At 37.3% G+C, this 25,351-nt stretch overlaps 1 protein-coding gene across 5 annotated transcripts in view; it reads left to right on the forward strand.

Moving 5' to 3' along the window:
* The window catches only part of MPP7 (MAGUK p55 scaffold protein 7), a 242,341-nt gene that overhangs the window by 57,832 nt on the left and 159,158 nt on the right, over window positions 1-25,351 (forward strand). For all 5 annotated transcript variants that reach the window (XM_070600843.1, XM_070600839.1, XM_070600842.1 and 2 more), the window contains one exon: window positions 21,323-21,501. In XM_070600843.1, coding sequence (XP_070456944.1) covers window positions 21,465-21,501 — 37 coding nt within the window. In that variant the 5' untranslated portion in view covers window positions 21,323-21,464. The remainder of the gene's footprint in view (window positions 1-21,322; window positions 21,502-25,351) is intronic.

Below are 25,351 nucleotides of genomic sequence, written 5' to 3' on the forward strand. Positions count from 1 at the left end.
CGTGTAGTTTCTTTTTTAAATTAAAACAACGTCTGGGGCCGGCCCCGTGGCTGAATGGTTAAGGTCGCAGCTCCACTTTGGTGGCCCAGGGTTTCACAGGTTTGGATCCTAGGTGTGGATGTGGCACCACTCATCAGGCCATGCTGAGGCGGTGTCCCACACAGCACAACCAGAGGGACCTATAACTAGAATATACAACTATGCACTGGGGGGCTTTGGAGAGAAGAAGGAAAAAAATAAAGAAGATTGGCAACAGAAGTTAGCTCAGGGCCAATCTTTAAAAAAAAAAAATCTGTTCAAAATAAGTCAATACTGGATGTTTATTTTCAATTTTCAGTTCTTTATTTATTAGAAATATATTTCTAGAGCTTTTAACGCTTCATCTCAAGTCATGACTTTAATTTTTTAAAAATGAAATTATGGCACCCTCTGCTGATTCCGGAAGGAATTGCTGAATGGTAATGTGCTTTGAGAAGTTTGAATAAGACAATGTATAAATGTGTAATTTAGACTGTCTTGTCACTCATGTGATGGTTCTTTGTGCTCACACCGCTCGTCATTAGGCAGTGTGATGACATACGTGCAGTTAAATCCTTACTTTGAAGCAGGCAGAGGAACTCGAGTGAGCAAATAAACAGAGGCGAGAAATAACAAGGTGTGTTGAGGGAAGTGTTACGGAAAATTTGAGGGAGGGTGTTAGTGTGATTTCGCATTGAAAGAAAGGACAGAGGGTGTGCATGATTTTAAGGATTTTAAACTTTATCGTGAAAGTGCTGTCGAGTCATCTGATAGTTTACTGTAGAGCAGTAACGTGATCATTTCAGTGTCTTAGACGATGCTGGCAGCAGTGAGCAGGAGGGGTTGGAGGTGGGGATGGAGCAAGTCCAGGATCAGTGCATTTACTAAGAGGGCTGATGAGGATCCGAGAGACATGGCTCTGAGATAGGAGAGACTGGGAGACATACGAAGGAAAAAACCTTTTTATCTCAGAAATTTCAAACATGAAGAAAAGTAGAAAGAACAGTACAGTGAATACCCATCTGTGCACCTTAGATCCAATAATTGGTAACACTTTGCCATGTGTGCAGGTTAACTGTCTAATCTATCTACTGAAGGATTTTAGAGTAAGCTGCAGATATCATTACTCTACATTCCTTCAGCAAGCATCTCTCCAAAATGAGGGCATCGGGGGAGATCTTTCAGAGAGATAGAATCAGGAAAATTAGGATTTGGGGGTAAAGATAACGAGTTCTGTTAGTTACATCCAATAAGAGATGCCACAAAGGCTTGGTTTACTGTTATTAATTTGTGGCAATATAATGTTTCCTCCTCTCCTTTTGAGACTTTTGGGAGATGGATATATGGTAAATGCTATTAAATTTTAAATAGAAACTTAAAACTTAGAAAACTTTTTTAATCAGAAAAAAATTCAAATACGCAAAATAGTTGAAGAGGACAGTGTTCTTGGCTAAGGTAGTGGCCTAGACCAGGCTTCTCCATGGGAAGAGAGAAAGGTGATTGCAGAGGAGCTGGCCAGGGAGGAAGAAAGCCCAGGCCTTTGAGTCACGCCAAAGGCCCAGATCATGGAAGGTTGTGTGAGGAAGCAGGTGAGCACGAGTACGATCCGACCCACGTGTGAGGGAGAGAGTGAGCAGCGGGCAAGTCGACTGGCACTAGCGTGGTCTACTTCCTACAGCATTGTGGGGAGGAGGGGCCAGGGCAGGAAGCCAGAAGTGCCAAAGGGACTGGAAATAGATGCTGACCTCTTAATATCTTTAATCTTTAATTTAATTTAAATTAGAGAATTTGCCTACTCTACCTTTGGTCTCATGAGTGTTTTACATCATGATTAATGAGATTAGCAACTCTTCCTCCCTTGGGCAGGAGAACTAGGAAGGGGGTGGGCAGAGGCATAAAATAGCTTGTATAATATTATCATAGCAAAAATAGGTAGAGGTTCCATTGTTGACTCCTTCAGTCTTTCATTCATTCAACAAATACTTATGGAACGAGCTAGTCTTATGGCAAGCACTATTCTGAGATACCAGGGATTCAGCAATGAACAACACAGGCAAAAGTCCCTGCCCTCTTGTGGCTTATATTCTAGTAGGAAAGATAGACACTAGACAAGATACATGAAATATACATAGCACGTTAGATTGTGATAAAGCACTAAAAAGCATTAAGTGAGGGTTGGGGTGTGTGGAGATTTTAGAAAGGGAGGCCAAGGGGCGCCACTAAGATGCCATTCAGGGAAAGACTCGTGAAACTGGAACCACTTTAGCCACTTCCACGTGCAGTCTGCGTCATTTGCCATTTCTTGTGTGGGCCCGTCTCCTCCCAGGAATGTATGAATGGGAGGTTACAGCTGCCTTCCATATGGCCTTTCATTTGTTTTCTGTCCCTGCATGCGCTGTCTTCAGTCAGATTGCTCCTCTAACCCTGAGATTTCTTGACATAAATTCATGGTAGAGTGAGTGTCCCCTCATCACAGTGTACTTTTCCAGAGTGTGTTATTCTGAGACAGTGTTTCTTTAAGTCCACTAAAAGGCTTTGCGTAGTCTTATGAAATGTTCTTTGGTGTAAGCGTTTCCCATGGTTTCTGAACAAGGATTGGCATGTTACTTTCCTAGCAACTTAATTTTTGTTCCATCTTCACATGAAACTTTAGAAATGTTAACTGTTCCCTTTTTCCATTCATTTGTTTCACCCTGGAAATGAAAATAATCCTTTTCAGAGCTATGATACGCAAATTAAAAATTTACAAAGTATAGTCAGTAGATTCTAGCAGCTAATATTAATGAAGTTTAAATATTGAAGTACTTGAAAATAACATTAAAAGATATATGAACAGTGCAATACTCTTAAAGTTACCTTGGGTATAACTGACCTCAAAATATGAGATTCTCTGCTATTGAATACCTACAGGGCCAATACAGAACAGACTCTCTTTTAGTTAATATAGGATTCACTGTTTTTCTGTACAAGATAGCATTAGGGTTTTGAGTTGTTCTTTAAGGAGGTTATTCTCTTTTGTTTTCAGTTTTGGAAATCATTAAAGTAGGTGAGTCTGTTGAAAGGTAGGCAACGTGAACGTAATCTCATAGTCAAGAAAGTGAGGATTTCCTTTAAGAGTGTGAAGACAGACCACCACCATGGAGGAAAACCTAACTTAGTATAAAGTTGTTTGTATTATAAATGAACAGTGTTTTTGGATTATATATTTTCTTTTATCACTGTCGATGATAGCTTTAAAAAATACACGTGTAAATATGCATTAACAACCATCGAAAATAGAGTTAACTTTGGTATTATGACATAATACTTTACATACAAGAATCGATTTTTGGAAAATTATCTTTTGATAGCTTTGTTGAAGGGCCTGAGAAACTGTCAAAACTGACAATTTGCATGATTTGTATTGTCGAATCAGTGAAAACATGAAATCATGTTTGTAAATATCCAGATTCATTGCAGATGGTTTTAGTAAGCTGTATTTTTAGGAACTATTGTGTTGAACCACAAAACAGTAATTAGTACCCAGTAAATAGCAATGTAGATACTTAGAGTAAATGATTTATGCTATTTCTTTCTTTCTTTCTTTCTTTCTTTTTTTTAAAGACTGACCCTGAGCTAACATCTGTTGCCAATATTTTTTTTTTCTTCTTCTCCCCAAAGCCTCCCAGTACATAGTTATATATTCTAGTTGTAGATCCTTCTGGCTCTGCCATGTCAGATGCCGCCTCAGCATGGCTTGATGAGCGGTGCTAGGTCCATGCCCAGGATCTGAACCGACGAAACCTTGGGCTGCCGAAGTGGAGCGTGCCGAACTTAACTTCTCAGCCACGGGGCCAGCCCCAGATATATGAAATGTAAAAACTATATTATTGATTTTTGCAAGTGATCGTTGTATCAGGATGGGCTACATTGTGCTTTGGTAGCAAACAACTCCAACAACTTGCTTATGCTGTCTCTGTATCACATGTCGGGGGGCTGCTCTGCTCCATGTCATCCTCTGTCAGGGACTTGGCTGATGGAGGTGCCATCATCTGGAATGTTGGCCAGCTTGGGAAAAGGGAAATATAGAATCTCATAACGGCTCTCAAATGCGTCTTCCTGGATGTGACAAACCTGTTGCTTTCGTTTTATTGGTCAGGGCAAGTCATAAGACCTCAACTAACTTCAGGGAGCTGGGGAAATTCAGTTCTCTTCCAGTGTGCTTGGAAGGGGAGAAGTCACAGAAATAATGTTGGATAGCACCGTTGTCCAACCACAATTAGAAACATTTCCAAAATAAGTGAGTGTTGTTAAGTTGACTACACTGCGTACTTTGGTATAGCGATTGGGTTGTCATTCATAATTGATAGTGATGGTTAAAACCATTTATTATATCTCAAACTTAGAGCATAATCCCCTGGTATTAGTCCCTCCCCTCTGACAAAGTGTTTATTTGTGAATTTAAATACAACGGTGATTTATGTTTCAAACTTGAGTTCCGAGACTGCTATAGCACTCTACTGTGAAGTCTGGCTTGTATTTGCAACTGTTGCTTAAATCAGTTTGCTTGTTGCTGGAATTAAATTTTCCTATCTTTGATAATTTCTGGATTATTGGGCAGCTTTTCTGGCTACTATTGGTTTGTAGTAATTTTCTCTCTTCCCTAGTCTGTCTTTAGGTGTTACACTCATATCTTTTTTTTTTTGAGGCAAAAAGCATAAAACATAGAATTTACCATATTAACCATTCTTAAGTATACAGTGAGTAGTGTTAAGTATATTCCCATTGTTGAGTAACAGACCTCCAGAACTTTTTTATATTGAAAAACTGAACTTTATACCCATTAAATGACTCCTCATTTCTCCCTCCCCCCAGCCCTTGGCAACCACCATTTTACTTTCAGGTTGTATGAGTTTAGCTACTTTAGATACCTCATATAAGGAGTCACAAAGTAGTTTTCTTCTTGTGACTGACTTATTTCACTTAGCATACTTTCCTCAAGGTTTATCTATGTTGTAGCATGTAACACAATTTCCTTCTTTTTTTAAGGTGACTAATATTCCATTGTATGTATATACCACGTTTTGTTGATCTATTCACCTGTCGATGGACATCTGGTTTGCTTCCACCCTTTGGCTATTTTGAGTATTGCTGCAGTGAACATGGATTTGCAAATATCTCTTTGAGTTTCTGCTTTCAGTTCTTCTGGATAAATACCCAGAAGTGGAATTGCTGGGTCAAGTGGTAATTCTGTTTTTAATTTTTTGAGGAACCTCCATACTGTTTTCTGTAGTGGCTACACCATTGTATAATCCCACTGACAGTACACAGGGTTCCACTTTCTCTACATCCTCACTAACAGTTGTTTGTTTTCTGTTTTTTTGATAGTAACCATCATAATGCTTGTGTGGTAATATGTCATTCTGATTTTAATTTGTATATTCTCTAATAATTAATGAAGAGAGCATCTTTTCATAAGCTTGTTGGGGAAATGTCTATTCAAGCCCTTTGTTCATTTTTTATTCATTTTTTGGTTGTTGAGTTGTAGGATCTCTTTATATATTGTGGATATTAACCTCTTATCAGATATATGATTTGCAAATATTTTCTCCCATTCTGTAGGTTATCTTTTCACTCTGTTGATTGTTTCTTTGGTTCACAGAAGTTCATAAGTTTGATGTACTCTCATTTATCTATTTTACTTTTGATGCCTGTGCTTTTGGTGTATCATATCCAAGAAATCATTACCAAATTCAAAGGATTCCCCCTATGTTTTCTTTTAGGAGTTTTATAGTTTTAGATCTTATGTTTAAGTCTTTAATCTAGTTTGTGTTAATTTTTGTTTATGGTTTAAGGTGAGGGTGCAACATAGTTCTTTTGTGTGTAGATATCCAGTTTTCCCCAACACAGTTTGTTGAAGAGACTGTCCTTTCCCCATTGGATAGTCTTGGCACCTTGGTTGAAGATCTTTTGACCATATACATGAGGATTTTTTTTTTTCTGGGCTCTCTTTTCTGTTCCATTGGCAATATGTTTGTCTTTATGCCGGTAACACACTGTTTTGATTACTGTAGCTTTGTAATGTGTTTTGAAATCAAGAAGTGTGAGGTCTGTAATTTTTTCTTCTTTTTCAAGATTGTTTTGGCTTTTCAGGGTCCCTTGAGATTCTATATAAATTTTAGGACTATTTTTCTATTTCTGAAAAGAATTTCTTTGGATTTTGGCAAGGATTGCATTGAATCTGTAGATTGCCTTGGATAGTATGGACCTTTTAACAATTTTAAGTCTTCCGATCTGTAAACACAAGATATCTTTCCATTTATTTATGTCTTCTTTAATTTCATTAAGCAATGTTTTGTAGTTTTTCAGTGTGTAGGTCTTTCATCCCCTTGGTTGAGTTTACTCTTAAGTATCTCATTCTTTTTGATGCTATTGTGAATGTGATTGTTTTCTTAATTTCTTTTTGGATTGTTGGTCGTTTGTGTATAGAAACTCAATTTTTTTAATGGAATCTTTAGAGTTTTCTAGATATAAGATCATGTCATCTGAACAGAGATAATTTTGTTTCTTCCTTCTCAATTTGGATGCCTTTTATTTCTTTTTCTTGCTTAATTGTTTTGGCTAGGACTTCCAGTACCATGTTGAATAGAAATGGCAAGAGTGGGTGTGATCGTCTTATTCCTGATCTAAGAGGAAAAGCTCTCCATCTTTTACCATTGAGAATGATGTTAGCTGTGGGCTGTTCATATATCACCTTTATTATGTTTAGGTAGTTTCCTTCTATTCCTAGTTGAGTGTTTTAAACATGAAAGTTGTTGAATTTAGTCAAATGTTTGTTCTACATGAGTTGAGATGATTATGTGGTTTCTGTCTTTTATTCAGTTAAAGCGGTGTATCACATTGATTCATTTTCATATGTTTAACCATCCATACATTTCAGGAATAAATCCACGTGGTAGTGGTGTATAATCCTTTTAATGTGCTGTTGAATTTGGTTTGCTACTACTTTTTGAGGAGTTTTGAATTAATATTCATTAGGGATATTGTTCTATAGTTTTCTTGTAGTATTTTTGTTGATCTTTGGTATCATGGTAATACTGGCCTCATAGAATGACTTTGGAAGTATTTCCTCCTCTTCAACTTTTTGGAAGAGTTTGAGGAGGATTGGTGTTATTTCTTTAAATGTTAAGTAGAATTCTCCAGGGAAGTTATCTGGTCCTCAGTTTTCCTTTATTGGGAGGTTTTTTATTATTGTTTCAATCTCTTTGCTAATCATAGATCTGTTCATATTTTTAAATTTTGTAGTGATTCAGTCTTAATAGATTGTATGTTTCTAGGAATTTATTCCTTGCAGGTTAACCAAGTTGTTGGTATACAGTTGTTAATAGTCTGTTATAATTCTTTTCATTTCTGTGACATCAGTTGTATTGTCCCCTTTTTTAGTTTTGATTTAAGTTGAGTCTTTTCTCTTTTTTTCTTCCTCTAGGTAAGGGTTTGCCGGTTGATCTTTTGAGAAAACCAACTCTTAGTTTCATTGATTTTTTTTTCTAGTCCCTATTTCATTTGTCTCTACTCTAATCTGTATTATTTTCTTCTTCTGCTAACTTTGTTCTTTTTCTCCTTCCTTGAGGTAGAATGTTAGGTTATTGATTTGAGAGTTTTATTCTTTTTAATATAAGTATTTACAGCTATAAAAGTCCATCTTCACACTGCTTTCACTGCATCCTATAATATTTGATATGTTGGTTTTCATTTTCATTTGTTTCAAGATATTTTCTAATTTCCCGTGTGATTTCTTCTTTGGCCCATTGGTTGTTTAAGAGTGTGTTGCTTAATTTCCACATATTTGTGGATTTTTTATTTTCCCATCTGCTATTGATTTCTAGTTTCATTCCATTGAGGTCAGGAAAGATACTTGGTATGAGTTCAATATTCTTAAATTTGTTAAGACTTGTTCTGTGGCCTAACATGTGGTCTATCCTGGAAAATGTTGCATGTGCACTTGAGAAAATGTGTATTTTGTTGTTGTTGAGTGGAGTATTCTGTTTATGACTGTGTATTTGGTCTACAGTGTTGTTCAAGTCTTCTGTTCCCTCCTTGTTCTTCTGTCTGGTTGTTCTGTGTATTATTGCAAGCGGGGTGTTGAAAGCCTCTTACTAGTATTGTGTTGCTGTCTGTTTCTCCCTTCAATTCTGTCAGTGTTTGCTTCATATATTTAGGAGTTCTGATGTCAGATGTGTACATACTTATAATTGTCAGATCTTCCTGGTGATTTGACCCTTTTATCACTATATAATATCCTTCCTTGTCGTTTGTTACAGTTTTTGGCTTAATGCCTATTTTGTCTGTTAATATGGCCTCCCCTGCTCTCTTTTGGTTTCTGTTTGCATGGAATATCTTTTTTATCCTTTTGCTTTCAGTCTGTGTGTGTCCTTAGATTCAAGGTGAGTCTCTTGTAGACAGCGTATGGTCAGTCTTGGTTTTTTATCCAATTAGCACTCTATATCTTTTATTAGGGAGTTTAATCTCTTTACGTTTAAAGTAATTACTGTTAGAGAAGGATTTATTATTCCCATTTTCTTAATTGTTTTCTCTATGTCTTGTAGCTTTTTCGTCCCTGTTTTCCTCTCTTACTGCCTTTTTTGTGTGTTTTATTGACTTTCTTTGTCGTGACATGCTTTGGTTCCCTTCTCGTTAGCTTTTGTGTGACTTCTGTATTTTCTTTGTGATTGCCATGGGAATACATAAAACACCTTAAGGCTGTAACAATCTATTTCAAACTCATAACTTTAATTGCACACCAAAAAAACTCTACTCCTTTACCTCTCTACTCCCTGTACTTCATGTCATTGATGTCACAAATCACGTCTTTTTATATTCTGTATTCTTTAACATAGACTTCTGGTTATTCTTATGCTTTTGTCTTTTAAATTCTGTAGAAGAATTAGAACTGATTTGCACAGCAACATTATGATATTATAAGATTCTATATTTGTCCAAATATCTGTCTTTACCAGACAGCTTTATATTTTCATATGGTTTTGTGTTGACGTCTAGTGTCTTTTCATTTCAACTTGAAGGACACCCTTTAGAATTTCTTGTACAGCAGGTCCAGTAGTTATTAATGCCCTTTATTTTTTGTTTAGTCTTAATTTCTCCTTTTTTTTTTTTGAGGAAGATTAGCCCTGAGCTAACATCTGCTGCCAATCCTCCTCTTTTTGCTGAGGAAGACTGGCCCTGAGCTAACATCTGTGTCCATCTTCCTCTACTTTATATGTGGGATGCCTACCACAGCATAGCTTGCCAAGTGGTGCTATGTCCGCACCCAGGATCCAAACCAGTGAACTCTGGGCCGCTGAAGCGGAATGTGTGAACTTAACTGCTGTGCCACTGGGCCAGCCCCAGTTTCTCCATCTTTAAGGGACAGTTTACCAGATATGGTATTTTTTTCTTTTCTTTCTCTTTTTTTTTTTTTTTGCTGAGGAAGATTTGCCTTGAACTATCATCTGTTGCCAATCTTCCTCTTTTTGCTTGAGGAAGATTTGCCCTGAGCTAACATCTGTGCCAATTTTCCTGTTTTGTATGTGCGCCCCCACCACAGCATGGCTGCCAATAAGTGGTGTAGGTCTGCGCCTGGAAACTGAACCTGGGCCACTGAAGCAGAGCATGCTAACTTAAGCACTGGGCCAGATAAAATATTCTTGGTTGGCAGTTTTTTTCCTTTAGCACTTGTAATATGTCATACACCTGCCTTCCAACTTGCAAAGTTTCTTCTGAGACACCTGTTGATAATCTATGAAAGTTCCCTTGTATGTAATGAATCACTTTTCTCTTGCTGCTTTCAAGATTCTTACCCATAACTTCTCAATTTGATTGTGATGTGTGTAAGTGTGGGTCTCTTTGCATTTATCCTAGTTGGAGCTCTTTGAGTGTCTTACAGTTAGATGTTCATATCTCTCCTCAAATTTGGGAAATTTTTAGCCATTATTTCTTAAAGTAAGCTCTCTGCTCCTTTCTCAATTCTCCTTCTGAGACTTCTCCCATAATGCATTTTTGGTGTGTTTTATGGTGTCCCATAAGTCGCATGGGCTCTCTTTACTTTTTGTCATTCTTTTTTCCTTCCTCTGACAGCATAATTTCCCATGATCTGTTTTCTAGTTCGCTGATTCTTTCTTCTCCTTGATCAAGTCTGCAGCTGAATCCCTCTGGTGAAGTTTTCAATTTAATTATTGTATTCTTCAGCTCCAAAGTTTCTACTTTTCTTTTCTTTCCTTGAGTTTCAATCTTTGTGTTGTGTTCACGCATTGCTTGTCTGATTGCATTTCAGTATTTATTTGTGTTGTCTTTTGACTCAGTGAGCATCTTTAAGATGATTATTTTGAATTCTTTGTCAGGTGGTCCATAGATCTCCATTTCCTTAGGGTTGGTGATGGAGCCTTACTTTGCTCCTTTGATTGGGCTATCTTTCTCTGTTTGCGTGTTTGCCTTTTGACCTTTTGTTGAGATTTGGGCATTTGAAATGACAGCTACCTCTTCCAGTCTGCTGCCGTCTTCCAGTTATGCTGCCATCCTCTTAGTACTCAGAGTTGGGCAAGACAGAAATCAGTCCCTTGGGAAGCCCCCTGGCATGCCAGGTCATTGAACACACATTTCTCACTTCTTTTTCCTTCCTTCGGGAGAAGCTATGAGGTGGTTGGTTTCCTCCTGATTGTGCCTCATTGGATGGGGGTGGAGAGGGTTAAGGCAGGGAAAATGCAGTGGACTTTCCTGTTGGATTCAGTGTTGCTCTTCTTGGCTTTTGCTTACCTGGGTGCTGCAATCGCTTAACTGGTTTCTGGAGTTATCACATAGGCAATTTGGTCCTTATATTGTTTTTAAGTCACTTTCTCCCTGGGAAACAAGGGCCTGGGGCTTTCTATTTCACTATCTTGTTGATGTCCTTCCTTTTACACATTCTTTTTTTTTTTTTTCACATTTAGTTTTTAACTCCAGTTATTTCTAGGATTTTTCACCAGTTAGTTCTAGGATTTTTCACTTGATGTTTTACCATGCCTGTACAGATAATCACAACTGTGTTGCTATTAGAGGCTTTATTACTAAAGGGCTATATTTTTAGTAACTTTGTTATAATTTAATGTTAAATGTAGCTCTTTAATAAACATAGATTTATTGTGTTTTAATGCATGTTAACAATTTGAGTAGGAAGTGGTACATAATTTTAATACGACTTGCTTTGTTGGCTAATTTATTTTTAGGGTTCTCATGAAACTTTGAAATTACTAGCTCTGAGTTATGGTTTATGCTATGGTGATGTTTTGTTAATAAGAAAGATTTGGTAGAGTCTGCATTATGTTCTCGAGCTTCTGATATAGAACATGGAGGAACAATAATACCCTTGGTCAACTTGTAAGATATGACCATAGGTTTTGGAAATATCTGTGGATTTTATAGAGCATGTATTTTATACATGAGGTTTAGTCCTAAATGTTCAAAATCAGTGGATTGAAGGCTGAGAATATTGTTTTCTGTACCTGCCTGAGGAGAAGGCACCATATCATGTGACTGAAGAGCAAGTCAGAGGATGTGGATATAAAATGGGCAGTTTTCTTTTTTGTAAATAAACAGGATAAAGTAAAACAAGGGTATCAAGTTGAAAGGTTAGGGGAAAGGAGGAGCTAATATTTGAGCATGTGGTGTGTTCCCAGGCTTTAGATATATTGTTTTATTTAGCCATCACGACAGGTAAATGGGTCGTAGATATTATTTCCATTTGACTGCTGAGAAAACTGTGAGGGGTTAAATAACAGAGTTAAGAGGCAGCATTCTGTAGCGTAGTTAACAGTGTGGGCGTTGAATTCATACATGCTGACATTACCATCCCTTCAAGCTGTGGGCTTAAAGAAAGTTGCTTAAAATTCAGTTTCCTCCTTGGTAAAATGGTGATAATCATGCTTATTTTATAGGGTTATTGTGAGAATTAGATAAAACAATGCACGTCGAGGTTTTAACCTAATGTCTGAGAAATTGTGTGCACTCGATGTTATGTGGCTAACATTTGTGTGTGTATATATATTTTATATGTGTTAATCATATGTATATATTAATTGTTATTTTATTTGGTTTCCCAAGGTCTCTTACCTTGTAAGTTGTGCGTGTAGTAAATGGTAGAATCAGAAGACTGGTCTGTCTCCCACCAGAGCCTATATTCTTTTCATTGCAAGATCTCTAAAAGTTTGCTAGATTAGAGTAAGTGAGAAACACAAAGTGATGAAAATAAGGTTGAAAAGTACTAATAAAATCTGTCATCTGTTGGTTGGCTACTGTAGGTTAGGTGTTTTACTTATGTCATTGCATTTAATCTCATTTCGTTAAATAGCCTGGCCAAGATCATGGAGTCAGTAAGGCAAAGCTGGGATCTGATCCTAGGTCTGTCTCATTTCAAGATCTGTGCTCTCTTCCTTAGGCAGTGCTGTCTCCCCATAAGTAAAATAATGAGGTTACCCGGATCTTGAAGGGAAAGAGAACTCTTAGAAGATTGGAGTTGGTTACATATAGAAGTACTTCTGAATAGGGGCTATTATGCAGCTTTTAAGGAAATAAGATGATATGGGTTCCATCCCCAAGGAAATCTAGTAGGGGACATAAGCCCCACAAAAATATAAAATTGCATCAATGTATCTTAATTATCAAAAATGATTGCCAGATTGGTTTCTGCAATAGAAAGGATATAAGGGAATGTCAGTGGAATGCTGGCATGGGTCTGGAATTGAGAACTAGTCAAGGAAAATGTAATGAAGAAGTTCTGTCAGTCTCCCCTGCCCCCAACAGTTAGAGGAAAGAGCAAAAATACAGCAAAAAAAAAAAAAAAGTTCCTAGGTAGTTAAAGGTGTAATCTTGACGACTCTTCAAGACTTTCTGGTAGTGGGTGGTAGAAAATAAGTATAATGAGAAAAGGCCACATCAGAGAAGGTGTCCCACTGTGAGGAGGTGGGGGATGTGCACAGCGCTAGAAGTGCTGCTGGTTTGAGTTCAGGCCACTCAGAAAAAATACTGGGTCATGGTGCACTAATGGTTGTCGGGGGTTTGGGTAGTCTGGAATGAGGTCATTACTTGTGAATGCCAGTTCATTCTTTACACCTGTGCTTCCAGACAAGGAGCAATTGAGCGAGTGAGCGTGGCAGTGGGTGCCTTCCTACTGAGAGTGCTGACCAGGGGAGGCCCTGACGCACTCACGGTTAATGCCCTTTTCTGGCAAGTGGGCCAGGACTCCTTGCAGACTTTCCTAGCAGCCTTAAAGCCTGGGTCTCTTAGCGTGGGGATTATAAAGCAGTGTTTTTTCATTTCCTCTTGTAAGTCTTTAAAGAGTTATAGGATTCTTTCAATGGGATTCTTCTTTTGTTTTGCTTTGGTATTTTCCTTTCCATTTGTAGTAAGGAGATATGTGAGTTTTGTATTATATAATAATTTTGAACCCTGTTGAGTTTGTAAAATGTGAGATGTTTTACTTTCATAATTTTTCCCTTTTTCTTGAAAGCTAGGATTTTTTGTGTTTGCCCATATAAAGCATATTTTCTTACATATAGCAGCCTAACAAGTTGACCATTGTAAGCATACTTTTTATTTTCTGTGTGTAGTGACAGACTCTGAGATTCTTAGAATAGACAAAATTGAAATGTGATTTTGTTTATGATTAGGAACTGCATAGATTAAAATTCTGTGTCTATTTTGCATAATAAAAATTGAAATGTTTAAAAAACTTTCTTTGAATATTTAAATAATAACCAATAAAAATGTTACTGGAAAGCATGCTAGTTTCAGATCTTTAAGTCACTAGCAGATAGGGTGCAATGGTATAGAACAGGGGTCTGCAAACCTCACCCTCTCCTTGTTTCTGGAAATAAAATATTATGGAACACAGTCATGCACACTCAGGTACGTTTTGTCTATGTTGAGACAGAGACCTTGTGCACTGCAAAGACTGAAATGTTTACTGTCTGCCTTTTCCAGAAAATCTTGGCCCACCCCAGCAGAGAATAGCAGTTGTCAACATTTGGGGTCTCTGGACCTTTTTACACTCTTAAAAATTATTGAAGACTCCAATGAGTTTGTTTATGTAGATTATATTGATATTTACCATATTGGAAATTAAAACTGAAATTTAAAAAATTGTTTTGGGCCAACTCTGGTGACCTAGTGGTTAGATTTGGTGTGTTCCACTTCAGCGGGCTGGGTTTGGTTCCTGCGCACAGACCTGCACCACTCGTCTGTGAGTGGCCATGCTGTGGTGGTGGCTCACATAGAAAAAGAAGATTGGCAGCAGATTTTAGCTCAGGGCAAATTATCGTCAGGAAAAAAAATACTTCAATTTATTTAAAAATAACAATATTAAACTTGTTACATGTTAACATAAGTAACATTTTAATGAAAAAATGACTTTTTTCCCAAAACAAAAACATGGGTGGGTTGGGAATTTCTCTAATGCCTGGCTTAATAGAAGACAGTTCTCGTATATGTGTATACTTTCGATTCATTGCTGTGTGTTGTAGTTGAAAGATATGAAGAAAATCCAGCCTCACGCAGATCTGCAGTTGGAAAAGGGAGGAGGGTTTTAATAGTGTGCTCAGTTAATTCTGGAGATTCTTTGATACTACACCAAAACTTGACATGTGCTGGCTCCTTAAAGGAAGTTGCAACGTGGAACCACAAAATATGTCAATAAACTTACTGTATCAGAGCTTTAAAATCCATTGGTCTATCTTGCCCTTTGAACGAATTTTTTATCTATGCATGATTTTCTAATATTATGCATCGATAATTTCGAAAATCTTGGTTTATTATCCAAATGTCAACACAATATTAAAAAAATCACGTCTGCTAATATCATCACTGACCTCAGAAGAGCCTTTGGGTATTGAGAAGCTGATGGAACTATGCAGAGTGGGGACTGGCTTCCTGTGTATTTGCATTTCAGTTACCAGGGTACCTTGCAAAGCCAGGAAAGCCTCTAGCACATGAAAGTTTTATAAAGTTCTGCTTTTTGCTTGAAAGCTTATGTTTTATCATCAGCAACACATACTGTCAGTAGTTTTCTTTCAAGTCTCAGACTCATTTCATTCATTTTCAACAAAATGGCTGCCGAATACTCAAACCAGAATAGCCTGAATAGTTTGTCTTTTTGTTGTTTTTTCAAGTAGATATGGTGTTGCATGAAAAAAACGACTAGTTCAGTTTACAAAAACCATTGCACAAGTGCTTTTCTTTGAGACAGCTGTGGCTTCCTTCAGAGTGGCAGCACTGTCTGCGTGCTTCCCATTTCATCACACAGAACATTAAAAACACGGACGTGGAAGAGTCAGTTGATTTTTACTACTTCATTAAGGGCATTCTGAAGTGAACCATTTTTTCTCCTCGTTTCTTTTTTTATACATTTTTTAATTGAGGTATAATTGACATAACATGTGTACACTGTAATCATTGAATATTTGTATATATTGCAAAATAATCACCACAATAAGTGCAGTTCACATCCATCACCATACATAGTTAACAAAATTTTTTTTCCTCATGATTAGAACTTTAAAGATCTACTCTCCTAGCTACTTTCAAATATGCAATATAGTATTAACTATAGTCACCAGGCCGTTACATTACATCCCCAGGACTTACTCATTATATAACTGGAAACTTGTACCCTTTGACCCCCTTCTCCCATTTCACTCACCCCTTAACCCCTATCTCTGGCAGCCACTGATATCCATGAGCTCAGTTTTTGTTTATGTAGATTGCATGTGTAAGTGAGATCATACAGTATTTCCCTTTCTACTTGACTTATTTCACTTATCATGATGCCCTCAAGGTCCATCCATGTTGTCTCAAATGGCAAGATTTCCTTCTTTTTTTTTTTGGAGGAAGATTAGCCCTGAGCTAACATCTGCCGCCAATCTTCCTCTTTTTGCTGAGGAAGACTGGCCCTGAGCTAACATCCGTGCCCATCTTCCTCCACTTTATACGTGGGATGCCTACCACAGCATGGCTTGCCAATCAGCGCCATGTCTGCACCCGGGATCTGAACCGGTGAACCCCAGGCCACCAAAGCGGAACGTGCGAACTTAACCGCTGCGCTACTGGGCTAGCCCCAAGATTTCCTTCTTTTCTATGGCTGAATAATATTCCTTGTGTGTGTGTGTGTGTGTGTGTGTGTGTTGCCTTTATCCATTCATCCATCGGTTGACGCTTAGGTTGTTTCCATGTCTTGGCTATTGTAAATAATGCTGCAGTGAACATGGGGGTGCATATGTCTTCTTGAGTGAGTGTTTTTGTTTCTTTTGGATAAATACCCAGAAATGGAATTGCTGGAGCATTAATTTTTAGGGATCTCCATACTGTTTTCCATAGTGGCTGCACCAATTTACATTCTCACCAACAGTGCACAGGGTTCCCTTTTCTCCACATCCTCCCAGCGCTTATCTGTTGTTTGTCTGATGATAGCCATTCTAGCAGGTATGAGGTGGTATCTCATTGTGGTTTTGATTTGCATCTTCCTGATGATTAATAATGTTGAGCACCTTTTCATGTACCTGCTGGCTCTTTGTATGTCTTCTTTGGAAAAATGTTCAGCTCCCCTGCCCATTTTTAAATCAGATTGTTTGGGGGTTTTTTGCTATTGAGTTGTATGAGTTTTTTATATTTTTTGGATATTAACCTCTTATCCATATATAATGTGCAAATATTTTCTGCCATGCTGTAGATTGCATTTTCATTTTGTTGATGGTTTCCTTTGCTGTGCAGAAGCTTTTTAGTTTGATGTAGTCCTTTTTTTTTTTTTAATGACAGTACTTGGCAGTGAAGAATATAGACATGAATTGTTTCAACTTGGTATTGTCTTGATTTGTGCTTAGGTGCCAGTGGTTTTGTCACCATTGCTTCTCGCCATTAGTGCAAATGTTGACACAGTACAAAAGGCAAATAATGTCTCAATATTTTTATGAAAATAACTTGACGTTATGACCCTCTCTGAAGGGGTCTTGGAGACCACTGGGGGTCTGCAGACCACACTTTGAGAACTGCTGGTATAAAAGGTATAAATGCCTTTTTATATGAGCAGGTTTACGCTAGTTAGCTAAATGTTGCCTCCTTTATTTTCTACGATTATAATTTATAAAGGTTTGAATAATGTTAATAGATACCAATTTGCTGCTGACATTGGCTAGTATAACTAATGAATCTTTCAAATTGATCATTTTTAAACCAATCTGTGATATTAGATTTGTAAAAAATAAGTTTACTCTTGTTTGTGTTAGTGCTGTGTTAGGTTTTGAAAGTGGAACTTTAGAATATGTGGACTGGTGAAGTAATCTACAGCTGGATTACTGTTTTTACAGTTATTACCATATTATAGTTATTGTCTGGAAACAATGGGATGTTAATATGATTATTAAGTGCTTTATTCATGATAAGTTAATTAAAAGTTTTCATATTCTTGAATACTCCCCCAAATAGAGAGGAAATGTGTTTGGACATTAGGTTCAGCACTTGATTTCTTGTTCATCTGCATTAACTTCGTGGGGGTGTGTAGATTGTGATTTATAAAAAGAAATATGTATTTGGTCTTCATGCTTGTTTCTGGCACAGAGCTCCTAAAACTCTTGGAATTTCCTAAGTGATAAGAGCAATACAGGTGTCTTTTGTTATTCATAACAAGCCCCTTTCAGCCATGCCTGAGTGTGTTAATAAGGTGACTTTTGGAAAGCCCCTAAGGATGGGGGCTAGTTGCTGGGGGACCTACCTTGATTAGAGGGTTGGAACTTTCAGTCAGTATTGTCACTGCCCTCCCCCCCACTCCCCCACCCCTGAGGGACAGAGACTGCAGGTTGAATCAGTCACCAATGGCCAATGATTTAATCAATCATGCCTACATAATGAAGCTGCCATGCAAACCCCAAAGAATGATTATTGGAGAGATTCCAGGTTGCTGAACACGTGGGAGTGCGGGGAGAATGGCAGACCCAGAGGGAGCCACGAAAGCTCCGTGCCCTTTCCCGCATACCTTGCCCTATGCATCTCTTTCACCTGGCTGTTCCTGAGTCATCCTTTTGTAATAAACTGGTAAACGAGTAAGTAAACACAGGTGACAGCCTGGACTTCTGATTGACATCTGAAGGGGGGGCTGCATCTTGTAGGGCTGAGCCCCTAAACTGTGGGATCTGATGCCTGTCTCCAGGTAGATGATGTCAGAATTGAGTTAAATTGTAGGGCACCCAGCTGGCGTTGGAGCATTGCTCGATGCCTGGGAAACTACATGTGGTGTAAGAAGTGTCATAGTGAGGTATTGAGAGTAGAGGAAACACACAGGGGAGCGTGTTTTTCTTTGTGTGTGTGTGTGTGCACATTAATAAAAATTTTTGCAGATGACTGCTTCCTGGGTACAGTTAAGGCAATTTTTGCTTTACTGAAAACTCAAACTTTCTGCTACAGATACTTGGACTTCTGTGGTTGACCACTAGGTGTCATGAGTGCCACGGGAGCGCCACGAGTTCCCCGGGGCGGGTAGAAACTGAACATTGTAAGCTCCTACCCCTTCACATATTTCACTGTTTCCACATGATCGATGCCAGAGAACCTGATACAGTGTGATATATAGAAGCAAGGTACAACTGGAATAATGAAATTTCAAAAAATCAGGCTTTTTAAAGGCGGGTTGTAATGGTTCTATTGGGCATTGTAAATGCTTCAGGTGCACTTGATACCGCTGTTATGTTCCTGGCGTTCGGGTCTCTCTTTTTATGGGAAGATGGATTGAACTTCAATTTAAGAATATTCGGTAATCCCTCTCAGGACATACTGTAACAGCTGGTATTTTTGTGTTGTAGTAAATCGATTCCATACAACAGTCAGTAATAATTATGGCTGGGTTCTGACAAATTCCAAAGCATTTTCGATAAATTTAGCCAAAGAAAATAACATGATTACTACAAAAATTTAGCTCAGTTTGAAAGTTAAACCCAGCAAGTTCTGCTTCGTTCCACAAAATATTAAACATTTTACTAGTTGGGATTTTATCAAACCATTTATTTTTTATTAATATATATGTTCTGAGAAGATAATTACTTTGTTGCATATATTTCTTAATATGACTGGAAAAATTTAACCTTGAGGGTTCATTATGAAATAAAAAATGAGACAAGCTAAGGCCTTTCACAGAGAGTATGTAGTGTAGCAGCAGCGTCAAGTCCGAAGGATGTTTTGATGTGGAATGTAAGTTGTCATAGTATTAATAGAATGTTTGATAGAAGCATAAATTGGCTTATTATATGGTGTGTGTGGTTTGTAAAAGTGAAACACTGTAAATTCTTTAAGGCGTGAAGAAAGTGGTAGTTTGCACAGTGTAGATTATATAGTGTATTTCTATAGTTAGGCAATCTGTCCCATACAAATTACGACTTTTCTCATGGCATAAAGATCTTAAATTACATACATACAGACACAGTGAATACCTACCCACATACACACATATATATTGCCCTAATGGTAGAAATGTGTGTGCATACACTTTATAAATTTTAACCGTTTCCTTCTTTTTTCTCAGCAGCAAAAGCGAGTCTACTAATTGAATGCATTCTTTAAATTATGTATGGTCTGTTTTTGACTTGGTTTGTGTTTGAATTAAGGAATATTTTTATGTAGTTGAATCTTAATCCTGATTGTTAGAATAATTTATGGAAGCAAAGCAGAATTGCCTTTAAAATTATTGGGAAAACAGCTTCAGAGATGGGCATTAATGAAACCTTGCTTTGGAAACTCTTTCATTTTTAGCTTAGTGATTTATATTTTAATTTGCTATTTAACATAACTGTCCTTATATTTTTAATTAACACTCTTTTCTATATGGATTTGTAGGTATACTTTAGCTTTATAAATCTTTGTAATAATATAAAACAAAATTCAAGACATTGCATCAGATGGTCTGGTCCAAGATAATTTACTTGACGGTGAATTTTTTCATACTGTCATTTACTTTGATAATTAGAAAGCTCATTTAAAAGGCTTTATAGAATTTTATAGTTTGGACTTTTCCACAATGAAATTTGGCAAGCTCATTTTCTTTATTCTGTAATATGAATCAGCAATTTAAAGGCTTTAAGAATTGGAGTGAGCCAGTTTTTTGAGTGTTTACAATATCTGTTTTTCTTCTTAATATATGTTAAAATATGCTTTTAAATTACTGAATTTGGCTTTACAGAGAACTGGGGAAAATGTATTCAAAACGAACTGAAACACATTGTGGTGTTCTTCTGATTTCTAAAAAATGTAAATGCAGTGTATTTTCCGTTATTAGGCAGCAGTGGTCCAAATTGAAACCACATGGCCTCCTTCTAGGTGTCAGGCCAATGTAAATTTTAATCTTGCTACTTTCTTTTATGTTTTCATTTTATAATCTTATTACCTGAATTAAACGACCCCAGTCATAATAACCAGCATTTGTTGTTTGCTTGCCATGTGCCAGATGGTGTGCTCTGTGCCTTAGCATAGTTAATTATCAAACAATTCCAAATTGCTCTTATCTCCATTTGCATATAAGGAAATTAAGATTTAATAAGATGAAATATCTTCTCTAGGGTCACAGAGCCAGCAGGATTAGAGAACAGGCCAAACTCCACATCCCCTGCTCTCAGCTGCTGTGCAATGATGCCTTTACTGCTTGTTTGGGGAGAAACATTAGTTAAAATAGTTATTGAAAAAAACTGGTATTTTCCAAGATACATCAAAGCTTAGTTTTTACTAAAAGAATTTACTTTTGTAGATTAGTGTGGACTGTTAGGTTTAGATTATTAACGTTTGTGGAAATCTGTAATAACACCTTGCTGCAGCTTTAGTATTCTTTCAAGGTTATTTGCAGTTTTCGGTTAGAGAACTTTGCAGTTGTCCTATTAGGATGAGCTGTTTAAAAAATTACAATTAGTTAAAAGTTGTTGACAATTTATAGAGTCTCTGTTGTGCATTTGGAAATACAGCTTAGACTTATAATAGAAGGAAGGAATTTTCGAATGGCATTGGCGTACAAAAGCTTCTTTAAGTTCTCCGTCTATGTAATTCACAGTCCTCAGACCAACTGTAAAAATCTTTAAGGAAGCCTTGATACATGCATGAAGAACTTTCATGTTTTTAATTAGAAATCTCGCATCAAAATCAAAAATGCTTACACTTAATACTTGCATGTAGTCTGTAGAAGAAATTCTGAAGAAGTGTGTTGGATTAAGAATTTTGAATGTTACAGAATGTTGCCATCCAGTAATCTTCCTTATTATTATTATTATTATTTTTAAAGTGTTCCTTTTCTTCGTGGAAACGGCCTGCCTGATACATAAATCTTGGTAGACAGCGTGGCTGCAGCCGTCGAGCTGGAATTCCCTGCAGCTTTGTGAGCCGAGCGTGTTTGGAGTGTGGCGTCCCAGCCTGCAGCCTGCATCATGCCAGCTTTGTCAACAGGATCTGGGAGTGACACAGGTATGTGAACCCAAGAGGGGCAGTTTCCCGTCCATCCTTACTTAAATTTTCTTGTTCACAGTGAGAAACAGCATTGCTTTAAGCAAGCGCAAACAGATCATGCTTGTTTTTCTATAACTAACATAAGGGCGTAAAATCAACTTGGATATGTCGTTCCAAGATAAAAATTATCGAAGGCCGTTGAGTGACTGCTGTCTCCAGGTAGTGGGGGTTTGTGCTGATGCTCTTATACTGTCTTGCCTTGTGGAATAATGCCGTGCATTTAAATTTCTTAAAAAATATATTAAGTATTTTAAACATATAGCCAAGTAGACTGTGATACTCATGTTACCTTCCACTCATATTTAATGACAGATATGAACTTTTTGCTGTACTTGCTTCGACTTCTCACTTTTTTTCTTTAAGAAATAAAACACTATCCCTACCCTGTTCTTCCATTTTCTTTCTTCCTGTCACCAGAGGTGAAAACTATTCCAAAGTTGACATATGTCATTAAGGGATTTAATTAAAACAAACATATTTCACCTTATTATCAGTCGTAAGACTTAGTGATACTTAGAATAAAGATTTCTGAGAAAGGGAAAAATACGACTGTGTGTATACGTGTGTAAAATCCCCTCCTCCTGGCTCGTTTCAGGAGGTGGCGTGAGGGAGGTCGATCCCCTTTGAAGTCCTATTCTGGGGTTCCCCAGAATGAGCACTTTTTAAAAATGTACGTTCCTGGATATTTCCCAGAACTATTAAAGCAGAATGTAAGTGAGGTTGGGGAGCTGTGCTTTGCATTTTTAAGTGCCCTCAAAAGAAGTGTAGCATCGAATGTGACTAAAAGAACGTTCTGTGTCGCACTGACCGTACTGAATTTGGTCCCATTAATACCATTCCATAACTAGTAGCTGTCTCAGAGTGGACAGTTACTGTCACCATAATTTTAAAAAGGCCGAATCACAAATTTGATTTTGTTATATTACGTTCATTGGCATTTTCATTTGCACTATTTGCAAATATCATTCTTCGTTATTTCAAGCATATCCATACTTATATTTTGGCAAGTTTTGTCTCGTCTTTATCCATCAAGAGTGATTTTTTTCCACTGTGATTTACACTGAGGATTAGTTTTTTTTTAGGAAGTGATTTTGATTTTTAAATTACATAATTCTTTTTTCCTCAAGACATTAACTTGGAGGCCAGCTCCTTTGGAAAAATTTTTTTCTTCTTTTTAGTTTTTATGTAGTCCCACATTATGTTCTGCTATATAAAATGAATGATTTAACTTTCCATAGTGGTTTGGGAAATTATAGATAAAATTTATTTGCACCATAAATTTACTACAGTTGTGTAATGAGTAAGTTTTATGCTTTGCGATTCACCAAAAATGCCTTAGTTTAATTGAATGCAAAATATTGTTGCTTACATCTAACTCGGGGAATGATTAAAATGGAGTATTTATAGTTTATAGGGCAGTTTAGGTGTCAGTCATGAAAAATAACGTAGGCTATTTAGAACTTAAAAAGGACTTTTCCACACATAGCTGGCTCACTTGGTGCAAATCTAAAATGCCTGTGTGACTCATACCTGGCAGTGTGATAGTTTTTGACCTGTGTGTCCCAACAAGGTTTGAGTCAGGCAGAGAGGATGTGCATGTTAGGAGTCACCGCAGTTAGGGAAGCCCCAATGTGTGGTGTACCCATCAGATGCTTATGGTTCTCTTATAGTGCCTCGCAGACCAGATGCAGTTTACCAGTCAGGGGTCATTTTTACCAGGAGCAGTGTTGCTGAGCAATGTCATTGCTGTTGCATGGTCAGGTCTCCGGGGGAACAGAGTTAGAGATTGCAGCTGAGGACAGATGCTCAGGTAGCAGCAGGGGCCCAGCACCCGACTAACAGTGGCCCCAGTACTCTTGGGAAAAGACTTTCACTGTAAGTCATACATATATATATATATGTATATAAATGTGTGTGTTTATGTGTATCTGTATATCTATAAATATATCTATATATCTGTCTCTGCATACATCTATATATTTACCTCATTCTTTTAAGCTAATGCATAGTTTTCCATCATGTCACAATTTAGTGAACCAGACTTCTGTTAATGGAAACCCTGGTTTTGCTCCTTTTGTAATATTTTGGGAGAGAAGAGGTACACATTTAATGGATGTTGTCAAATTGACCTCCAGATTGGTTAAACCACTTGACAGTCTACAGACAGTGCATTAAAGATCCTTTCCCCCACGCTCTTGCCAGTTTTCAGTGTTATCAGCCTTTATGGTTTTTACCAATCTGATGGGGAAAACATGCTATCCTAAATGTTAAATGTGCATTACTACTGACATTAAGCGTATTTCCATTTGTTTAATGGCCGTTTATTCCTCTGTGATTTTTCTGTTCATGTCCTTTCCCCATTTTTCCATTGGTTTATCATTTTCTTGTTTATTTGCAGAATTTCTTTATTTGTATGTATTAATCCTTTGGGTTGTTTTAGGTTGAACATCATTGCTTCCGGTCAGTTATTTGTCCCTTCCTTGATAATATTTCTTCGGTAGAAGGTGAAAACTTTTGTGTAGACAAATCAATCTTTTCTGTGTGGTTAGTGCTTTTTTTCTTCTGCTTAAGAAGGCCTTTCCTCCCTACTGCAAGATCAGGAAGTAATTCTCTAAGATTTTCTTCCAGCAATTTAAAAAATTTGGTTTTACGCATTTGGAATTTTAGTCCAACTGTAATTTGTATGTGGAGTGAGGCAGTAATCTAATTTTATTTCCCGCATGAACAGCCAGTAGTCCCAGAATCACTTATTCAATAGTCCATCCTTTTGACATAAATTTGTAATATTCCCTGTATTGTATATAAGTATTACATATATTCTGTGTTTTCTTTTTTGGGCTATTATTATCTGTTGATCTTACTTAAAAATTTTTTTTAATGGACTTTATTTTTTAGAGCAATTTTAGATTTACAGAAAGATTATGAACATAATCCAGAGAGTTGCAGTGTACCTTACACCTTGTTTCCCTGATTATTAACATCTTCCCCTAGTTTGGAACATTCATTTCAGTTACTGAGTCAATATTGATACATTATTATTAACTAAAATCTATACTTTCTTCAGATTTCCTTAGTTTCCCCCTAATATCCTTTATTTTTGTTTCAGGATCTCCTGTTACATTCAGTTGTCATTGTCTCATTAGGCTCCTCTTGGCTTGAGGGTTTCTCAGAGTTTCCTTGTTTTTGATGATCTTGCCAGTTTTCAGGAGTACTGGTCAGGTATGTTGTAGAATTCCCTCTCCTGGAATTGCCTGATGTAAAGTGCCATAGTCATATCACGATATGTACTATCAACTTGATTTTTGACTGTTGATGTTGATCAACTGGCTGAAATCGTGTTTGTCAGATTTCTCCACTGGAAAATTACTCTTTTCCCGCCCTTTCCATACCACACTCTGGAAGGAAGTCTCCATGTGTAGCCGACACTGAAAGAGTTGCATGCCGTGCTCCCCCTGCTTCAGGGTGAAGTGTCTATATAAATTATTTGGAAGTCTTTGTCTCTTCTTTCCTATTTGTTAATTTATTCACTCGTTTATTTGTATCAGTGTGGATTCAGGGGTGTTTATTTGTTCTGTGGGTTATAATCCAATACTACTTGATTTCCTTGCTCAAACTCTTCCAGCTTTGGCTTTGGGGAGCTCTTTCTCTTGGTTTCTTTGATATGCCTCCATCAATGGCTTGCTTGTTTTTAACATTTCCTTACTTTTGGCACTACGAGATACTCCAGGCTCTTTTTACAATGCCCCAGTCCTAGAATCAGCCATTGCTCTCAGGAGCTCTAGTGCCTTTTATTGGAGAATGGGATTAG

Source organism: Equus przewalskii, chromosome 30 (assembly GCF_037783145.1).
Source record: "Equus przewalskii isolate Varuska chromosome 30, EquPr2, whole genome shotgun sequence".
NCBI classification, from domain to species: Eukaryota; Metazoa; Chordata; class Mammalia; order Perissodactyla; family Equidae; genus Equus; species Equus przewalskii.